Source organism: Desmodus rotundus, chromosome 7, assembly GCF_022682495.2.
Source record: "Desmodus rotundus isolate HL8 chromosome 7, HLdesRot8A.1, whole genome shotgun sequence".
Taxonomy (NCBI): Eukaryota; Metazoa; Chordata; class Mammalia; order Chiroptera; family Phyllostomidae; genus Desmodus; species Desmodus rotundus.
Window position 1 is genome coordinate 63,221,308 of NC_071393.1, and position 21,738 is coordinate 63,243,045.

The window sequence follows — 21,738 nt, forward strand, 5'->3', positions numbered from 1 at the left end:
ATGTGCCTTGACTGGGAATTGAACCAGTAACCTTTTGGTTTGCAGGCTGGCATTCAACCCACTGAGCCATACCAGCCAGGGCTAGTTAGATAGTTTTATCTAGAGGTGAGTAAAGAATTCAAAATCAGCAGCTTAATCAACTGTTGGCTACAGGGTAGTGCAGCAGAAAAATGACCTTATCAAGTCATTACAGAGATTGAGGATGATTAAAACATAAATGGATATTTAGATCAATACTCATTCATTTATTCCACAATTTTTTGACTGTCTACTACATATTAAGAACTATCTAAAGAGCTATGTGTATAACAGTAAGCAAACCAACCAAATTTCTGCCTTTGTGGACTTTACTACATTTCAGTGCCAGATTCAGGCACTAAACAAATACGGAATGTTAGAGATAAGAGCTATAATGAAAAAAATAAAGCAAGACAAGTAGAGAGTGTTGGGGCTATTATCTGAGATAGGAGAGTTGGAAAAGGTTTGACTGAGGAAGGAAAATTTGAGCAGAAGCCTGAATGAGGCAATCTAAATATTACCTGGATCAGCTATTCAACTTCACAGATTAGGAAAACACATTTTCAGACATTGCTGACTTCATCAAACTGGCCCTTTACTAAAGTGATGATTAACTGACCCTTTCCATTTATTTTATCTTGATTATTTAACCATGTATAATTGGTCCCATGATTAGGTAGGTTGATTCAGACTGTATAATTTCTCTACTAATAATTAACTAATCCTGGGTTTAGTTATTAACCAAAGGTCTTCTTGTTCTCTTGTTCATGTGACCTTGTTTACATTTTTCCTTCAGCCTCAGCTGGATTTTATCTCCCCATAATGTTAAATAGTGTCTAAAATATGATGTTTCACCCCAGCAGCTAAAAGCAGGATGCAGCCAAAGTCTCAATTCCCCTTCCTCTATCACCAGAGTTAGCATTGAGGAGTGAAACCAAATAAAAATTAAATCTACCATCTTCAGCCAGAAAATGACTAAGGCTCCTATTCACATTTAAGAAAGGGATATTTTCCTAAGAATGAGAAGTAAGAGTAGAAGGAGAACAGTGATAAAAATCTCAAGAAACATGCTAAGATAGGAATCCATTGAGACTATGAAATAATCTCAATGGAGAACTGGAGTGGAAGGGAAAGACCAAAGCCTTTACAATTTGGGAACTCTCTCAAACAGCTGTCCTGTCTTCTCTCATGTATGTTTTTCTACATTCCTATTGCTCCTGGCCAAGTCAATGGTATGCCAACATATGGTGATGCACCAGGAAAAGAAAAATATTTCTCTAAAATTCAGGTGACCAATTATGAACACTAAATGAAGAATTAAATCTATATGCATTACTAAGAAATATTATTGAAAAGTGAGAATGGGAAATAAGAAATCCGTTCTTGAACTTTAAGCAAAAGGCTGAGAGGCCACTAACTCCATTGTTTGTAGAGTCAGGCATAAATACAGGGTCCAGCACAAATAATGCCTATTTTTATTACAAAATCATAAGCATATAACTCTGTAACATAATAATATCACACTCAAGCACACCATATGACATTTCAGGTAAAATGTTCAAATTAAAACTATAAATGATTACACCTATATCATTACCCTACCAACCACATACTCTCAAGCACATTACTTCTGCCAGACCCTGTATTCAAATCAATTTTTAAAAGATTCATTAATCTGCACAGAAAAATAATAAAGCTCCCTAGAACTTCCTTTATTCTTATAAATTACTTAACAGAACTAGGAAGTACAAAGTAAGATGATGTCAGCTACATAGTAGTTTCTACAGCCTTTCACAGATTCTGGGCCAGTAAAAAGTTAACTGTTGAGATATCACTGCTAAGCTGGAAACCAAGGAGATGGTCGAGACTGACCCCAAGACCATGCAGGATCTCACCTCAGTGGTGCAGACACTCCTGCAACAGATGCAAGATAAATTTCAACCACGTCTGACCAGATCACTGGAAGAAATGATGAAAAGAGTAGTTGCATTGATACCCCTGGAGAAAAACATTGCAGACCTCATGACACAGACTGGGGTGAAGAACTGGAAGGTGAAAACAAGATACCTGCTACACAGAAGAGTTGAAGGTTGTTAATTTACACCGAAATCTGGAACATTGTTTTTACAAGCCAAGAGAAGACAAAATGGCTTTTTGTCACTAATTACTATGCACAGTCAGGTTTTATATTGTAAAATGTGCATTCTTCTTATCACATGCTATGTAGTTAGTTTATAGAGTGATTTCCCTCCCTCCACCCCCAGTTTTTTGAACATGGTAACCTCCCATCTTGGATCTTGGTTAGTTGTGCTACTAAATATTAAACACTAAAATTAAATTTTATGTGGTTCCTGCATAAAATTATCAAATTTTCTAGTGTGAAAAAAGTTAACTGTTGAATTTATATCATCAGTGAATAAAGCAAACTGAGCAGTCCATTCTGTCCATTGTGTACATGCAGTCTAAATAGAACCTTTGATAAAGAAATAAGATGCAATTTGAACTTGCCTGGAGGATCAGAGTTTTTTCTCTTTTGTTTCTCATACCTGAGAGATGTGACTAAAATGCTGCAAAGCTGTGTCCACAGGGCTTTTGAAGTACATCTTTTCCTGAGGTTTCAGCTACGAAAAGAGTAACAAAAACAGTGAGCATATCCACAATGGAATGAAATAAAATACTGGTCAATATGGCGAAGTATGTACCACCCCTTCTAAAGCACCTGGTACCACTTCCTTGTGCTGAGAGAGCAGAGCAATCATCACTGCTCTAGGAGATGCAGACTATACTATCCTTGTTATCCTAATCCTGGGCTTCTGTAACAGCGGCCACAAACAATTCTCCTTTCTGTTGTTTACCCTATTTTTTTTTTTTTACAATTCTTATCAGTGAGTCCTTTCTTTCCTTTTTTCTCTTCTTTTCTTTTCTTTCTTTCTCTTTTAAATTTCAGTGCTTAGTCACTTATCAATTATCCTCTTTATATACTTCCTACAGGCCAGGAATGGAATAAAATGGTTGTGGAGGTGGGAGGGGGAGAGAAAAACTTACATTATCAGAAAGAGCCAAATGCTTGCAGGCAGCTCCACAAACAGGACATTTTTCTAGGGGATAAAGGGGGAAAAGGTTTCATGGGTATGAGTAAGATTTTCCTAAAGTACATTGTAACAGCCAAGTAGGCTAGCAAGAGAAGAAAAAAATTTAGAATACAATTTGCTATAAAAAGAAATCAACTTGAGCTCTGTTCTCTAAATCAGCATTTCCAAACTTGTATGTTGGTGACAAGTAAGACTTTCACACTGTACCTCTACCCATCTCCCTATTTAAAAACTCCCAATTTTCTTCTGTGGGTGAGGGCCAGTTTTAATGACCCAGCAGGAGCACTGGAGTACATTTACAAGAGTACTAGGAAGAGTACAAGAGTACTGATGATCTCAATTTTAAGTTACTCTTTATTATCCCACCTATCTGACAGCAGGCACACATTAGATACTGTAAGAAACTCCCCAATTATTCCTGCCCTGTTTTCACTTTGCTATTATTCCTAGATCTCATTTCCCAGATCTCTTACTTTCATTCTCTAATTAACCCTTTCTGAAGGATGAGAAAATTAAAATTTCCAAGTTTTCCTCATAAGTTGAAATCTTAGCACTGGTGCCAGTTATTGATTAAGATAAAGGCTTTGCCAGGCCCTGACTGATGTGGCTCACTGAGTTGAGTGTCGTCCCACAAACCAAGGGGTCTACAGCTCGATTCCCAGTCAGGGCACATGCCTGGGTTGCTAGCCAGGTCCCCAGTTGGGGGTGTGCAAGAGGCAGCCAATTGATTTCTCTTGCACGTCACCACGTTGATGCGATGTTTCTCTCCCTCTCTCCCTCCCTTAACCTCTCTCTAAAAATAAACAAATAAAATCTTAAAAAAAAAAGATAAATGCCATGTCAGGAGAAAATATCACACGGCATATGCTTCACTGAGACAAACCACTCCAAAGTGAGTTGCTATTACCATAGTCAAGAGCTTTGTTACATTTACAGATCATTTTAAATGGTCATGAGATTCATACAGAGCAGCGATTTTCAACCTTTTTCATCTCATAGCGCACATAAAGTAATTACTAAAATCCTGCAACACACCAAAAAATATATATTTTGCTGATCTGACAAAAAATATATAATTTTGATTCTTTCATACTAGACGAATATTGTTGTGTTGGCTGTTGTCATTTTTTTATTTGACAACCCAAGGGAAAAGATGTCACTGTTCCTTCCTAAATACTCAGGTGTTGCATGTTTTAAAAATTCTTGCAGCCCACTAGCATGCTGTGGCACACTAGCTGAAAATCACTGACACAGTGAGAAAAGCTTCTCCAGAGGCTACCTAACAAGACTCTTCTTTCCTTGGGGATTAAAGGTTTTTCCCAGTTTTCCCTCCATATTATTGACAGAGTGAGGTAGCAAGTACAAATCATTCTTCTATTTAAGAAAAACACAAAACAAATGAACTTGCACGGCTCTCCATCACCTGCAGGATGAAGTTCAGGTTCTTTAGCCTGGAATATACAGCCTTTCATCATCTGGCCACTGCCTATCTATCTAGACTCATCTATCACCAATCTTACCTTTTTTTCTTTTTAAAGATTTAATTAATTAATTTTTTAGAGAGAGGGGAAGGGAGGGAGAAAGAGAGGGAGAGAAACATTGAAGTATGAGAGATACATCAGTTGGCTGCCTCTCACACATCCCCAGCTGGGGACCTGGCCTGCAGCCTAGGCATGTGCCCTGACTGGGAATCAAACCTGCAACCTATCAGTTCGCAGGCCTGCACTCAGTCCACTGAGCCACACCAACCAAGGCATAAATATTTTATTTATCTATCTTTTTAAGAGAAGGGGGGAAATCTTATCTTATTTTTTACACTCTACAAATCTCAACCATGTGTAGTCTACTGCACTATGGTTTTATGATGTGGTATGACTTTATACATGTTGTTCTCTTGAACTAGAATGATCTTCCCTGCCTATCCACTTGGCAAACTCCAGTTTATTACTCAAAATTCAATTGAAGCAACATCTCTCCTATAAAATCTTTTCTGATCAAAGTACCTTATCCTAAGTCCCTCTTCTGGGTTACTTCCTTACCTTGTAACTATTTTAGCACTTAAAAAAACCACCTTAAATTAAGTCTTATTTCTAAGACTTAGTAGCTGTAAGAATTTGGTCAAATCACTTATCCTATCTGAACCAGTTCCTCATTTGTAAAGGGGGTCTATTGATAATTACCTCTTGGGACTGTGGTGAGAATACATAAAATTGGTACATGTGAAAATACTTTTTAAACTGCAAAAATATCACCATTACCACCGCCACCACCACCACCACCACTACCATCAACATCATCATCATTTCTAATCAAATTGATTTCACAGGCTAGACCACTTCCCCTTAGATATGGCTCTTGTTATCAACCAAACTTTCCCCCATTCCTACTTATTATTTTTTCTGTTTTTTTCTAATCAGTCTGATAACCTTGTTCACTGCCACAGGCTTCAAAATGCTGACAACTATCTTTTGGTGTTCAAATAATTGGTAATCCTTTTGCTAAATCATTCCTTATTAATAGATTCCTCCAATTTCCATAATCAACAGTCTTCTACTGTATCCACGCCATTTTTGTCCTACTAAGTAATTTTTATCCCAAGTCACACAGAGAAATAGCTAATCATTATTTCCAAGTTAAAAACATTTTTGCCCAATTCTGAAAACAAGTGAGGCACTCACCCAGAGTCACACACTTCTTACAGAAAATATGGCCACAACTGGTGACAAAGAAATGGGCCCCATCTTTTCGGAAACACCAGTTGCAGTGAAACCAATCCATTCTGAAGTAGATAAAAAGAAAGGGTAAGACTAGCCTGGGGCATACTAGAATTATAGCTATTCCAAACTCTATATAGCAATGTTTGTTTATCTCCTATCTTATTGGTATGTAGGCATATTATTGTGGGTATTCCAACTAGTTGTAGGGAAGTTACATACAGCTCTGAAGTGAAAAAAGCAGCCTGAAGATGGTTTTGTTGTTTTTCTTAAATTGATTTTAGAGAGAGAGAGGAAGGGGTGGGGGAGACAGAGACAGAGAGACAGAGAGAGAGACATTAGTTTGTTGTCCCACTTATTTATGCGTTCATTGGTTGTTTTTTCGTATGTACCCTGACCAGGGATGGAACCAACAACCTTGCTGTATCAGAAGGATGCTCTAACCACCTGAGCTTCCTGGCCAGGGCAGACTGCAGACTATGTTACACCATTTAAAAAATGCATATATACATATTTAGAAAAGTAATAGGACAATGATGAGACTCTTTCTGAACGATGTGATCATGGGTGTGTGTGTGTTACCTTTACATTTTTTCCCAAGTTTTCTGGATTAATTCACAATTAATCTTTTAATTAAAAAAACCCCAACCCATCCATCTCCTTCCTGATAGTTTCCTATGACATGGGAGGTGGAGCCAGGGGGAGAGGACCAAATACAGAAGATCACATATTGGCCAATTGGAACACATTTTAATTAAGGGAAACATGATTTGTGAATGATAATGTTTTCTCAGCTTATACTCTTTCCCTGCTATTCTGCAGAAACTCAGAATCACATATATGGAAGGGACCTTGAAAATAATTGAACATTTTGTCCAGTCCCATCATTTTTCAAAAGATGTACCTGATGTTCACTGAAATTCAATGACTTGTGCTAAATTCTATCTTTATTTGGTGACAGGTCTGGGATTAGAGTCTGCCCTCTTATTCCTGCATCAAGTTCTTACTATCACATTAAGTAAGCCTTTGTGTTAGACATGGTAACCATACGTCCCATATTTTCTGCCAATGCTAATTCCATGTAACTTGTTAAATATATAACTATGTGACCTTGTAAGATTTAAAATGAAGATATTGACATGTAAAAAATACAGAACTGAGCTGATACATACTGAGCTGTAATTACATATTTAATGAATTCATATGCTTGATTACATGTATATGCTATTTAAGAATGTAATATAGGTCCACAAGGTGGGGAGGGACCTCACAGCCCTGCCCCACCCCAGGGTCCCACTTCTGCCACCAACACACCCCCAGCCCATGATTCCAGTGCATGAAAGATAAGTCCCCACAACTTCTGGCTGCAAAAACCAGTGGGGATTGAGTCAGTGAAAGAAACTTCTGGAGTCCCAAGCAGTTCCTCTTAAAGAACCCATACATGGACTCACCTACTCGTACTCACTCACTCTGAACTCCAGCACTGGGGTAGCATCTTGAAAGGCATCAGTGGCACAAGGGAGGAAATAAAGTGTCTGGCATCAAGGCGAGCAGAGGCCATTGTCCCTTTTCTAAACCCTCCCCCCACAGAGACAGCAAGCTGGTGCCATATCTGAGACTCCATCAACCTGGCTAACTCTATTTGACCCACCTTGGAGATCCCCAGAGACTCTGCCCCATCCAGCTTATGGGCCCACACAAGCTGCTTTTACATATGAATGGCTGGTCTTGGCTCATACCTTACAACTTCCTAAATCCTCTTAAACAAGCAACAGATGGCCTCATTGAGCCCCAGGCCTGGTCCTAGCAGCAGCCAGCCTAGATTCACAGCTTGGCTTCACCTGGGAATCTCCAAGCCCAGCACAAGTAGCAGCCATCTCAGATTACTTTATAGTTCAGGCAGAATGGCCCCAGGCAAAACACAGGTGGGGGCTGACCTTGGCCTGCATCACCTGGGAAATGCGAGGGGCAGCACAGCCAGTAGACAGCTACAGATCATGTTGGAGCACCACCACCCTGCCCCTGCACAGCTGATCCTCCACGGAGGGTGGAGGTTGGTGGTAAGTGGTCACAGCCAGTCCTTGCTGCTGACTGGCCTGGGTAACTTCATCCCATTGATCTGCCAACAGCAATCAAGGCTCAACTACAAGAGGAGGGCGTACTCAGCCCACATGAAGGGTGGACCTCAAGTACCCAGCTTGGGTGATAAGGGAGGCTGTGCCACTGGACCCTACAGGACACCTACTATGTTAGGCCACACTACCATGACACGGAGTCAGATCAGCTTTACCTAATACATAGAAATAAACACAGGGAGGCTGCCAAAACGAGGAGGCAGAGAAACATGGACCAAATGAAAGAACAAGTCAAAACTCCAGAAAAAGAGCTAAACCAGAGGTGTCCAAACTTTTGGCATCTCTGCACCACACTGGAAGAAGAGGAGTTGTCTTGGGCCACATATGAAATACATTTTGACATGTGATCACAAAGAAATCTCACAGTATTTTAAATAAATTTACAATTTTGTGTTAGGCTGCATTCATGGCCATCCTGGGCTGCTTGAGGCCCACGGGCCACAAGTTGGATTATAAGGATGTTAAAGGAACGTAGTGAGGACCTCAGCAGCATAAAAAGGATTCAGTCAGAAACAAAGGATACACTAATTGAAATAAAGAACAATTTACAGGGAAACAACAGTAGACTGTATGAAGCTGAGGATTAACTCAATGATTTGGAACAAAAGGAAGAAAAAAATCAACAACCAATCAGAACAACAAGAAGAAAAAAAGAATCCAAAAAAAATGAGGATAGTTTAAGCAGCCTCTGGGACAACTTCAAAAGGTCCAACATTTCCATCATAGGGGTACCAGAAAGCGAAGAGAAAGAGCAAGAAACTGGAAGTCTATCTGAAAAAATAGTGAAAGAAAACTTCCCTAATTTGGAGAAGGAAATAGACATGCAAATCCAGGAAGTACAGAGAGTCCCAAACAAGATGGATGCAAAGAGGCGCACACCAAGACACATCATAATTAAAATGCCAAAGGTTAAAGATAAAGAGAGAATCTTGGCGGCGAGGAAAATGGCGGACGGGAAGGTGGGAGAGGAGAGGCCTGAGAAGCCGCAGCGAACTGGAGCCACTGGAGTAATGGAGGGGAAAGTTCCAGTCGCAGCGCTGAGAAGCGATCAGCTGAAGAAGAAGCTGCAGACCTCCCAACAAAGCCTACAAAGGTCTCCAAGTTTAGATTTGCCATAGGTAGTCAGACAACAAAGAAAGCCCCAGCCATATCCAAACTTGGATCAAGTAAACCTAAAGAAACTGTTCCAACTCTTGCTCCAAAAACCCTTTCTGTAGCAGCAGCTTTTAATGAAGATGAAGTTAGCGAACCAGCGGAAATGCCTCCAGAAGCAAAGATGAGGATGAAGAATATTGGAAGGGATACACCAACATCAGCAGGACCAAACTCCTTTAATAAAGGAAAGTATGGGTTTTCTGATAACCAGAAGCTATGGGAGCGAAATATAAAATCTCATCTTGGAAATGTCCATGACCAAGACAATTAAGTGATATGTTTTGAAATTGGGGTGTGGGGTGGGTGTAAAGTTAAAAGGAACAGTTTCCTTTTTAAAGAATGGTATAAGACTACCTTTGGAGCCGCCTTTTTTTTTTTTTTTTTAAAGATTGAATGGTACACTAATAAATGAGAGTTTGAAAAAAAAAAAAGAGAGAGAGAGAGAATCTTAAAAGCATCAAGAGAAAAGTAGTTACCTACAGAGGAGTTCCCAGAGGACTGTCAGCTGATTTCGCAAAAGAAACTTTGCAGCCTAGAAGGAATTGGCAAGAAATATTCAAAGTCATGAAAAGCAGGGACCTACAGCCAAGATTGCTCCACCCAGCAAAGCTATCATTTAGGATAGAAGGGCAGATAAAGAGCTTCCCAGAGAAGAAAAAACTAAAGGACTTCATCATCACAAAGCCATTATTATATGAAATATTAAAAGGACTTATTTAAGAAAAAGATCAAAACTATGAACAATAAAATGGCAATAAATACATATCTATCAACAACTGAATCTAAAAAACAAACTAAGCACAAGAAGAACAGAGCCAGAATCATGGATATGGAGAGTGTTTTGAGGGTTGCCAGATGGAAGAGGGATATGGGGGAATGAGTGAACAGATGAGGGGATTAAGAAATACAAACAGGTAGTTACAGAATAGCCATGGGGATGTAAAGTACAGAATAGGAAATGGAGTAGCCAAAGAATTTATACACATGACCCATGGACATGAACAATGGTAGGGGGATTGCCTGAGGGAGTGAGGTCCCAGATGGAAAGGGGCAGAGGGGGATACAACCAGGACAACTGTAATAGCAAAATCAATTAAAATGTAATTTAAAAAAAAGATGTTGTTAGCCTTTGTAGTCTCCATACAAGTGAAGGAAGGCAAGGAGCCAGGTTACCGACCTACTTAGCCATCAGCTCTGAATTTTATATTTATCAATAATCTTCAAAAATAGTATGATCTGTAAGACCTGGTAATTATATACCTATAGTAAATGGTTCAAAAGCCGATCTTTTAGGCAAATCTGGGTTTGAATCATAGGTCCTGCCTTTGTGAACTCAAAGAAGTTGTGGAGCCTGTCTGAGTCTCAAGTTCCTCATTTATAAAGGGGGTCATTAGGAGGTCTGAGCTCACAGGGCTGTCGTGAGGATTAAAGGAGATGATGCTTTGAAAAAACTTAAAAAAAAAAGATTTTCTTTATTTACTTTTACAGAGAGAGGAAGGGAGGGAGAAAGAGAGGGAGAGAAACATAGATGTGTGAGAGAAACATGGATTGGTTACCTCTCGCACACAACTTAGCCCACAACCCAGGCATGTGCCCTGACTGGGAATCGAACCCGCGACCTCTCTGTTCACAGACAGGCGCTCAATCCACTGAACCACACCAGCCAGGGCAAAAAAACTTTTTAAAAGAATATAATGTCTATTAGTTTGAATATCCTTTGAAATTAAATTGGGAAAATAATCAAAAAAGGAGGTAACTTCCCCCCCCCCCCACTTAAGTCTTTAAAAAAATGCTTTAAAATAGTTTATGGAGAAGGTTTGCTGAAAGAATAGTAGCTAGTTTGCTCCAAACATTAAATTATTGTCAAATAAGGTAAGATTCACAATAAAATAACTCACCAAATCAACTCAAAGGTATTATGCAACCAAAGCCATGAGCTTCAGGTTTCAATTTATTTCTCATTGTATACTAACTTTTACCCGGAAGTGAGTCTGCAGAACTACTGAAAAGGCCCCACTATATATGCCGTGGTTTGTTTAGCGGTAACAACAATTCTAGTCAAATGAGTTGGGCATATGAATCTCTGTAAGAAGGGCAGTTAACAGGGTTTGTGAGGACAAGACTTGCCTGGTTTCTAGGGGTGACGGGGATTTGGCAGAGTCTTAAATTTTCCTAAAGTTATTTTACAGCTATCTTCCCTGGCCAACTGACCACTGTGATTCCAGAAGGCTGCGGATCTCACCGAAATTATCCAGTTCTCCTCAAAGTGCTGAAAATGGCGGGAAAATTTACAGCGTGCCTCGTAGGAAGGAGAGGCAAGAGGCTGGGCGCGGCCTGCAGCTGCGTGCGCCAGGCATGGGCGGGGCCGGGACGTGGCCCCCCCCCCCCCCCCCCCCCCCGCGACGCAGAGTTTCAGTGCCTGGGCGGGGCTGAGGGCGGGGGGCGGCGGGGGGCGGGGGGCGGGGGGCGGGGGTCCTTTGGCTTGCCAGGCGCAGGTTCGGCGTAGTTGTCTGTGGATATCTACCTCATTTAAGATTGGGAACAAATAAGGAATATGACCTAATCGCATACATGCTACTGTGGAAACGAAGAGGTGAAAATACAGTAAACCTCATAATGTTCCAGTAGACAATAACATGCTAGAAAATTGTGATCACAAAGCAGAAGCAAACTTCATCCTAATGTTTTTAAATGAAATAGATAATAATAGATGCTTTGAAACAACAGCACAAATCAGAATTAGAAAAGCTAAAAAGTGGTGTGGATAGAGAACAATCAGGTAATATAAGAACTAAGAAATCTCAGGAAGTAATTATTAAATGTTTTTCAGAAAAAAAACGAAGAAAGCACAATTACAGACTGAAAGATTAAAAAAGAAAAATAAAAAGTTTTAAGAGAAAGTGATGAATATAGAAAACAACCAAGAGATTTTACAAACACACAGACAGAAATATTTATTACCCTGAGGAAAACCAGAGTGATGTAACAGAACAAATATTTAAAGCAAAATTTTGCAGTACTTTTCTTGAAATAAAATAAGATATAAATCTATAAATTGAAAAGGCATATTGTCTATTAGGGAAAACTGACCCAAGATAGTCAAAACCAAAAAACACCTTTCAGTGTCCAGGCAAAAGGCACTAGTTACTTACAAGAAAAAGAAAATTAGGTTGGCATGAAACTTTTCTACAGCAGCATTTTATGCTAGAAACAATGAAAGAGCATTTTTAACATTTTAAAAAAGAAACTGTGATCCAAGAATTTTATTTCCCCTTATACTGTATATTTTATACCCTTCAGGTATAAAGGCCACTTGCAAAATAAGAACATGAGCTTTTCCCTGAGGAAACCACTAAGTAGTGGCTCTCAAACTTTTTGGTCTCAGAACTCCTTTACATTTTAAAAATTATTGAGGGCCCCCCGCCTCAAAGAGCTTTTGTTTATATGGATTGTATCTATCAATATTTACCATATTAACAATTAAAACTGAGTGTTTAAAAATATTTATTAATTCATTTGAAAACAATGATAAACCCATTAAATAGTAACATAAACTATGAAAAATAACTATATTTTCCAAAATAAGATCAATTTAGTGAGAAGAGTGGTATTGTTTTACAGTTTTATAATCTCTTACTATCTGACTTAATAGAAATCACACAGATTCACACGTCTGCTTCTGCATTAACCCTGTTGCGGTATACCGTTTTGGTTGAAGTGTGTGAAGAAGATCTGGACTCACCAAAATATGTAGTTAGAAAAGGAATTAGTATTTTAATGACTATTCAGATAATTCTGAACATTTTCCGTTGGTATTGTACCAAAATTCTAAAATTCAAGAAATGGGAATTTGTTAAAAGCTAGTTACAATATGGAATTCTGATCAATAAATATGTAACATCTTACTTACATGTAGGCCAAACTGGTCATTTGGAAAATATTGGTTCACTGAGTTATGCACATTGACACATACAATATTTAAAAATCAGTTTTGTTAATATCACTACCTATCTCCTCAGGAAAGTCTTTGAGTATTGAGAAGCTAGCTGTCAGGCTCACAGTTGCAGTACAAGTTTTTCAAAATTCTAACTTTCTTTTTTCTAAATTTTATTTTTGTCCTCCTCACAACATATGAAGAGACTCATATACTCCATCAGAAAGGTAGAAAAAACTGAGGACCGTAAAATTATAAAAGAAACAGAGCTCCAGACAAAGTTAAATTTTCAGTGCTACCAGGTCTGTTAATACCAAGGCTGGAGCCCTGTTTGGGGGAGAATAGAATTCTGAGGCATGGGATGGGGAATGTGTGAGTCAATGTATTAAAAAATTTTTTTTAAACCCAAATTCTAATTTTCATCTTAAATATTGAATTTTATCATTGACAACAAATAGTGTTCCTTGTTTTCTTTGACATGACAAGCTCATTTTGTTTGTTTTTAAGAAAATGTCTACTAAATACCCAAGTCTGAATAGCTATAGTTAGTTCTTTCAATAAAAATGCCGTTTTGTTAAAAAGTGATTATTTCAGCTTATGACTCAAACCATTGCATAAATGGCTTTTGTAAATGTAATCTTAATTCTATTGAATATTCTAGGCCATAGAAAAAGGAGGAAACTTTCCAAAGTATTTTATGAAATGAACTTAACATTGACATTTAAAAACAGTAAAGATTGTACACACATGTAAAAGAAAACTACAGAACAGTCTTGCTTGTGAATGTTGATGCAAAAATCTCAAATAAGAGATTAGCAGATAGAATCCAATAACACATATTTTAAAGTACACATTATGACCAAGTGATGTTCATTACAGAATGAAAAGATGGTTCAAGGATAGAAAATGCATTAATGTAATTTATTATGCTAATATTTCTAAAACTAAATATCATATAATCATCTCTACAAGTGCCAATAAAGCATTTGTCATAATTCACATTCATTTCTGATTTAAAATTTCAAAATGTAGGAATCAGTGGATATTTCCTTGACATGATTAAAAGGGGTATGCATGTAAAAGCCAATGTTTTTTAAATGAGGAAACACTAGACATATTCTTGCTAGACAGGACTGAGGCAAGAATGCCACTACCCTTAACATGGTATCAAAATATTAATTTAAAAGGATAAGATAAAAATATTTCTTTTAGTAGATTATATGATTGTATTATATATCTGAAAAATCCAAGACAATCAATGGGAAAACTACTATAAATAATAAAATTTAGTAAAGTAACAGGTTATAAAATTAACAAAGAGAAATGAATAACCTATCCATGTTCAAATAATGACCAATCGGGAGACATAATGGGAGAAAAGACTCTATTTAAAATAGCAACAAAGAAGATAAAATACTTGGGCAATACAGAAATATGCAAATGTATATGAAGAAAATTTTAAAATATTACTGAAAAAGAAACAAGTTAACATAAAAAAATGGAAAAGCAAGTCTTGTTTTGGTACAGGATGATTCAACATCTTAATGCTGTCGATTCTCTCTAAGTTAATTTGTAAATTTAACGTGATCCTAATAAAAAAACACCAACAGGTTGCCTTTCTGGGATTAAATAAATTGATTATAAACTTCATATGGAAAATGACCAAACAAAAAACCAAGAATATCCAGGGAAACCCTGATAATTTTTTAAGAGTCATGTGGAATAGAAAGCTAGACACCCCTCAGTATTAAAACATATTATAAAGCCTGTATAATTTAAAAAGTGTGGTATTGGTGCATGGATAAACACACAGGGCAATTAGATAGAATAGAAAGCCAGAAATAGAATCATGTATATTTGGAATTTTTAATTTATTATAAGGGTGGGGAATTCAATGCAGTTGGGTGAGTTGAATTTCTTAACAAATAGAGTTGGGACAACTGAATAGCCATTTGGAAAAATGTAATATTGGGTCTGTTCTCACATTATTCAGGATATTTTAAATGGGTCAGAAATCTAAATATAAAAATGAAATATACAAGAACTGGAAGAAGACATGGGTGAATACTTCTAACCTAGGAACAGTAAGAAAAAGTCTTTCCATGAGATTCCTTTATCAAATATATGCTCAGTCTGTGACTCTTCAGTGTCTTAATAGTGGTTTTTGAAGAGCAGGTCTTACTTTTCATGAAATTCAATTTATTTTTTTATGGAGCATTTTTGATGTCATATCTAAGAAATCTTTACCTAATCCAAGGTCACAAAGATTTCCCCCCATAGTTACTTCTAGAAATTCTAGAAAGCAGGAGTTATAGCTTTGGATTGGCATTTAGGAATATAATTCACTTCAAGTTTATTTTTCTATATGGTATGAGGTATAGATTAAAGTTCTTTCATGTATAAGTGTTTGTGGTTTTGTTTGTGTTTTCTGCAAATGAATATTCAATCGTTCCAGCACTATTCATTGAAAAGATTGTATTTTCTCAACTAAATTGCATTTCTCAAAAAATTAATTGTCCAGGACTGGCCAGGCGGCTCAGAGCGTCATCCTGTACAACCAACAAGTTGCTGATTCGATTCCCAGTTAGTACACATACCCAGGTAGCAGGTTCAAACCCAGGTCAGGGTGCATGTGGGAGGCAACTGATTGATATTTCTCTCTCACACTGATGTTTCTCTTTCTCTTTCACTCTTCCCCTCTCTCTAGAATCAATAAAAATATCCTCAGGTGAAGATTTAAAAAAAACAAATCAAGACTGCCAGTCCAGATGGCTACATAGGCAGGCATGGCTCACCTCTTTGCACAACCACATCAAAATTGCAACTAAAATTTAGAACAACCGTCACTCAGAATTGATAGGCAAATTATTTACTTAGAAAAAATTAAAAGGACATACAATAAGAAGTTTGTCTTCCTTTTTTTCCTGTTCCCAGCCACTAAATTTTTGTTTCCAAAGGTTGTTAATAGTGCTAGCTCTTGTGTATCTTTTCACAAGTCATTTCTATAGTTACAAATATACGCACGTGCTATATTTCATTTTCCACACACACATATGGTAACATACTTTTATTCTGTTCTATACCTTTAAAAACATTTAATTTTATAATCTCAGACTTACAGAAAAAGTGCAGATAGAGTAATTCTTGTTTATTTTAAACCAGATTCCCCAAATGTTAACACTTTACCATATTTGCTTTGTTATTCTCTATCATTACTTGTTCTGTTTCATTTGAGAGTGTTTTCAGACATAATGCTCCATTACTCCTAAATATTTCAGTGTGCATTTCCCATAAACAAGTACATTCTCTTCCATAAACACAGTACCATTATCAAAACCAAGAAATTAATGTTGATATGATAATATTATCTAATCTAGAAACCTTATTCAGGTTTCACCAATTGTCCCACAAATGTCCTTTATAGAAAGGAGAAAACAATAGAAATTCAGGATCACATGTTGCACTTCATTATTCTTAAAAAAAAATTTAAAACAAGTTTATAAATTGGAAAGTGAAAGCCCATCACCCTTGATCTTATTCCACATAACCAACACACAAAGCAAACATATGTTACAAATGTTTTTTAAAAATGTGATATTATACAAAACATCTACAATTTGATTTTTGTTAATATTTCTTTTCTTTTTAAAATATATTTTATTGATTATGCTATTATAGTCACCCAATTTTTATTATCCTCTTTATCCCCCTCAGGCCTTCATCCTCCTCCTTCCAACATTCACTCCCATTAGTTCATGTCTATGGGTCGTGCATATACCATATTTTTCGGACTATAAGATGCACTGGACCATAAGACGCACCTAGGTTTTAGAGGAGGAAAATAGGGGGAAAAACCCCGCTCCACCACCACCTCCCCACCCAGCAAGCCCGATAAGCTACATTCGGAGTATAAAACGCACCCCATTTTTCCTCCAGTGCATCTTATAGTCTGACAAATATGGTAAGTTCTTTGGCTTCTCCATTTTCTATACTATTCTTAACCTCCCCTGTCTATTTTGTACCTATCAATTCTGCTTCTTAATCCCTATAACTTTTCCCCCATCCTCCCTCTGTCCCCTCCCGGCTGATAACCTTCCATGTGATCTCCATTTCTCTGAATCTGTTCCTGTTCTAGTTGTTTCTTTAGTTTGCTTTGGCTTCTGTTTTTGTTTTTGTTTTTGTTTTTAGGTTCAATTGTTGATAGTTGTGAGTTTGTTGTCATTTTACTATTCATATTTTTGATCATCTTCTTTTTCTTAGATGAGTCCCTTTGACATTTCATATAATGGCTTGGTGATGATGAACTCCTTTAACTTGACCTTATCTGGGAAGCAATTTATCTGCCCTTCCATTCTAAATGAAGGCTTTACTGGATAGAGTAATCTTGGATGTAGGTCCCTGCCTTTCCTGACTTTGAATACTTCTTTCCAGCCCCTTCTTGCCTGTAAGGTTTCTTTTGAGAAATCAGCCAGGAGTCTTATGGGAACTCCTTTGTAGGTAGCTGTCTCCTTTTCTCTTGCTGCTTTTAAGATTCTGTCCTTATCTTTAAACTTGAGTAATTTAATTATGATGTGTCTTGGTGTGTTCCTCCTTGGGTCCAGCTTCTTTGGGAGACTCTGAGCTTCCTGGACATGCACATCTATTTCCTTCACCAGACTGGGGACGTTTTCCTTCATTATTTTTTTAATAAGTTTTTGATTTTTTGCTCTTCCCCTTCTCCTTCTGGTACCCCTATGATTCAAATGTTGGAACATTTAAAGTTGTCCCAGAGGTTCCTAAGCCTCTCCTCATTTTTTTTGAATTCTTATTTCTTCATCGTGTTCTGCTTGAATGTTTATTTCTTCCTTCTGTTCTAAATCATTGATTTGAGTCCCAGTTTTCTTGTCTTCACTGTTATTTCCCTGTATATTTTTTCTTTTTTTAATTTTTAAAAAAGATTTTATTTATTTACTTTTAGAGAGAGGGTAAGGAAGGAAGAAAGAGGGAGAGAAACATTGATGTACAATAGGTACATTGACTGGTTGCCTCTCAAATGCCCCCAACTGGGGACCTGATCTACAATCCAGGCATGTGCCCTGACTGGGAATCAAACCAGCAACCTTTCTGTTCACAGGCCGGCACTGAATCCATTGAGCCACACCAGCCAGGGCTCCCTGTGTATTTTTCTTTATTTCACTTTGCATAGCCTTCACTTCCTCCTTTCTTTTGCATCCATACACAATCATTTATGGGAGCATCTTGATTACCAGTGTTTTGAACTCTGCATCTGATAGGCTCTCTCCTCATTGATTAGTTCTTTTTCTGGAGTTTTGATCTGCTCTTTCTTTGGCACACATTTCTTTGTCTCAGCACACCTGTTATGTTACAAGGGGTGGAGGCTTAGGTATTTGCCAGGGTGAGGCATCCCACATCTTTACATAGTGCTGTATGTGGGGGAAAGTTCAGAATGGGAACAATGCTGCTTGCTCAGCTCACCCCACTTTCATTTATTTTCCCCGCTACCCACAATCGAATTGGTCTCTTCTGGTGCTGATTCCCGGGTGGATGGGTTTGTGTACATTCTGTGACTCCATGGGTCCTTCCAACAAACTCCTGTGAGACCAAGAGTTTCTCCCACTGCCGCAAAACCCACAGGTTTTTACATCCAGAGGGTTTGGGGCTTTATTTCCCTGTGCTGGAACCCTGGATTGTGTGGTCGGTCTCGCTGCCCAGTTGTTCCTCCTGGTTTATCTGTACTCAAATGTGGGACCACCCCATCCACCAGCCACTGCCTCACCCACCGGGTCCACCAGTGGCAGTCCTGTTGCGTGTCCTCTCCATCCCTCCTACTAGTGTGGATAAATGTTTCTTCCTTAACTTCTTCATTGTCAAACTTTTGTACAGGTAGATTTTCTGGCAGTTCTGGTTGTTTTTTGTTTTTAAATTGGTTGTTGTCCTTCTTTTGGGTGTGCGAGGAAGCAAAGCATATCTACCTATGCCTTCATCTTGGCCAGAAGTCCCTAATATTTATTTTCTATTTTTTCTCAGAAAGCAAAGTTTTTATTTTACTTTCACAAGAGAGGGAAAAGGCCAGGTGCAGAGATATGTACCAACCTAATGTTCCTTTTTTATCTTTACACGTGATTCTTTTTAAAGATGATTTAACTATAATTAAATTATATCTTAATTTAATTATGTGTTAATTAAATTGTTAATCAATCCTACATTGAGGTACATATAGTGTTCTCAATTTTTAATGATGAAAGTGAATACTATTTATTGAACACATTACAGGTTAAGCATATTACTCATATAATCATTTTTATAGTCACAATAATATCTCCATTTTATATTTTTTCATTTTTAAAAAGATTTTATTTATTTCTAGAGAGGGGAAGGGAGGGATAAAGAGAGTGAGGTTAACATCAACATGTGGTTGCCTCTCATGTACCCTCCCCTGGGGACCCAGCCCCCAACCCAGGCATGTGCTCTGACTGGGAACTGAGCTGGTGACCCTTTGGCTTGCAGGTGGCACTCAATCAACTGAGTCACACCAGCCAGAGCAATTTTTTCATTTTTTAATAGTTTATGTTTTATTATATTTTTTCCATTACGATTCATCCCCCCTTACTCTCTTCCACCTCCACCCACCTCCCTTTCTCCACCTCCCCAAATCACCACACTGTTGTCTGTGTCCATGAATTCTTTTTCTCTTTTGCTTGATCCCTTCACACACAAACACTTCCCCACCAGAACTGTCATCCTGCTCTTCATCTATGAGTCTGTCTCTTTTGCCTGTTAGTTTAGTTTGTTCGTTACATTCCACATATGAGTGAAATCATGATACTTTCATTTCTGTTACTGGCTTATTTCACTTAACACAATGTTCTCCAGGTCCATCCATGCTGTCCCAAAGACTAGAAATTTCTGCTTTTTCATGACCAAGTATTATTCCTTGTGTAAATGTACCATGGTTATTTTATGCACTCATCTACTGATGGACCCTTGGGCTGCTTCCATATCTTGGTGGTTATAAATAGCACTGCAATGAACATAGAGGCACATATATTCTTTCAAAGGAGAGTTTTTGGCTTCTTCTGATAAATTCCCAGAACTGTAATTGATAGGTCATAAGGCAGTTCCATTTTTAATTTTTTGAGGTAACTCCATACTGTTGTTTCCACAGTGGTTGAACCAGTCTGCATTCCCGCCAACAGTGCACAGAGGGTTCCCTTTTCTCCATATCCTCACATTTGTTTGTTTATTTATTGATGATGGCCATCCTGATTGGCATGAAGTGATGTATCATTGTGGTTTTAATATGCATCTCTCTGATGATTAGTGACATTGAGCATTTTTTCATATGTCTATTGGCCATCTGTACATCCTCTTTGGAGAAGTGTCTATTCAGGTCCTTTGCCCAGTTTTTAATTGGATTGGTTGGTGTTTTGGTGTTGAGTTTTTATAAGTTCTTTTTTTTAATAAATGAAATCTTTTATTTTTAAAAAATATATTTTATTGATTATGCTATTATAGTTGTCCCATTTTCCCCCTTTATTCACCTCAGCCCTGCACACCCCCTCCCACCCACATCCCCCCCCCCCTTTAGTTCATGTCCATGGGTCATACATATAAGTTCTTTGGCTTCTCCACTTCCTATACTATTCTTAACCTCCCCCTGTCTATCTTCTACCTACCTTATGCTTCTTATTCTCTGTACCTTTTCCCTCTCTCTCCCCACCCCCTCCCCTGCTGATAACACTCCCTGTGATCTCCATTTCTGTGATTCTGTTCCTGTTCCAGTCGTTTGCTTAGGTTGTTTTTGTTTTTGTTTTAGGTTCGGTTGTTAGTAACTGTGAGTTTGCTGTCATTTTTACTGTTCCTATTTTTGATCTTCTTTTTCTTAGATAAGTCCCTTTAACATTTCATATAATAAAAGCTTGGTGATGATGAACTCCTTTAACTTGACCTTATCTGGGAAGCACTTTATCTGCCCTTCCATTCTCAATGATGGCTTTGCTGGATACAGTAATCTTGGATGTAGGTCTTTACCTTTCATGACTTGGAATACTTCTTTCCAACCCCTTCTTGCCTGCAAGGTTTCTTTTGAGAAATCAGCTGACAGTCTTATGGGAACTCCTTTGTATGTAACTGTGTCCTTTTCTCTTGCTGCTTTTAAGATTCTCTCCTTATCTTTAAGCTTGGCTAATGTAATTACGATGTGCCTTGGTGTGTTCTTCCTTGGGTCCAACTTCTTTGGGACTCTTTGAGCTTCCTGGACTTCCTGGAAGTCTATTTCCTTCACCAGATTGGGAAGTTTCCCTTCATTATTTGTTCAAATAAGCTTTCAATATCTTGCTCTTGTTCTTCTCCTTCTGGCACCCTTATGATTCTGATGTTGGAACATTTAAAGATGTCCTGGAGGTTCCTAAGCTTCTCCTCATTTTTTTGAATTCTTGTTTCTTCATTCTTTTCTGGTTGGATGTTTCTTTCTTCCTTCTGGTCCACACTGTTAATTTGAGTCCCAGTTTCCTTCTCATCACTGTTAGTTCCCTGTACATTCTCCTTTATTTCACTTAGCATAGCCTTCATTTTTTCATCTAATTTGCGACCATACTCAACCAATTCTGTGAGCATCCTGATTACCAGTATTTTGAAGTGTGCATCAGATAGGTTGGCCATCTCTTCATCACTTAGTTGTATTTTTTCTG

At 37.9% G+C, this 21,738-nt stretch overlaps 1 protein-coding gene and 2 pseudogenes across 1 annotated transcript in view; 2 read left to right on the top strand and 1 right to left on the bottom strand.

The window, feature by feature from the left end:
* The window catches only part of RNF212B (ring finger protein 212B), a 34,381-nt gene extending 28,493 nt beyond the window's left edge, over positions 1-5,888 (bottom strand). Inside the window, exons 1-3 of the mRNA XM_024556030.3 lie at positions 5,789-5,888; positions 3,064-3,116; positions 2,565-2,639 (exon numbers count right to left, since the gene is read on the bottom strand). Coding sequence (XP_024411798.1) covers positions 2,565-2,639; positions 3,064-3,116; positions 5,789-5,888 — 228 coding nt within the window. The remainder of the gene's footprint in view (positions 1-2,564; positions 2,640-3,063; positions 3,117-5,788) is intronic.
* Positions 1,876-2,105, top strand: LOC128781334 (heat shock factor-binding protein 1 pseudogene; annotated as a pseudogene).
* A 3,015-nt stretch (positions 5,889-8,903) lies between the features above and the next one.
* LOC112300720 (PEST proteolytic signal-containing nuclear protein pseudogene) lies at positions 8,904-9,523 on the top strand (annotated as a pseudogene).
* The last annotated feature ends 12,215 nt before the right edge of the window (positions 9,524-21,738 follow it).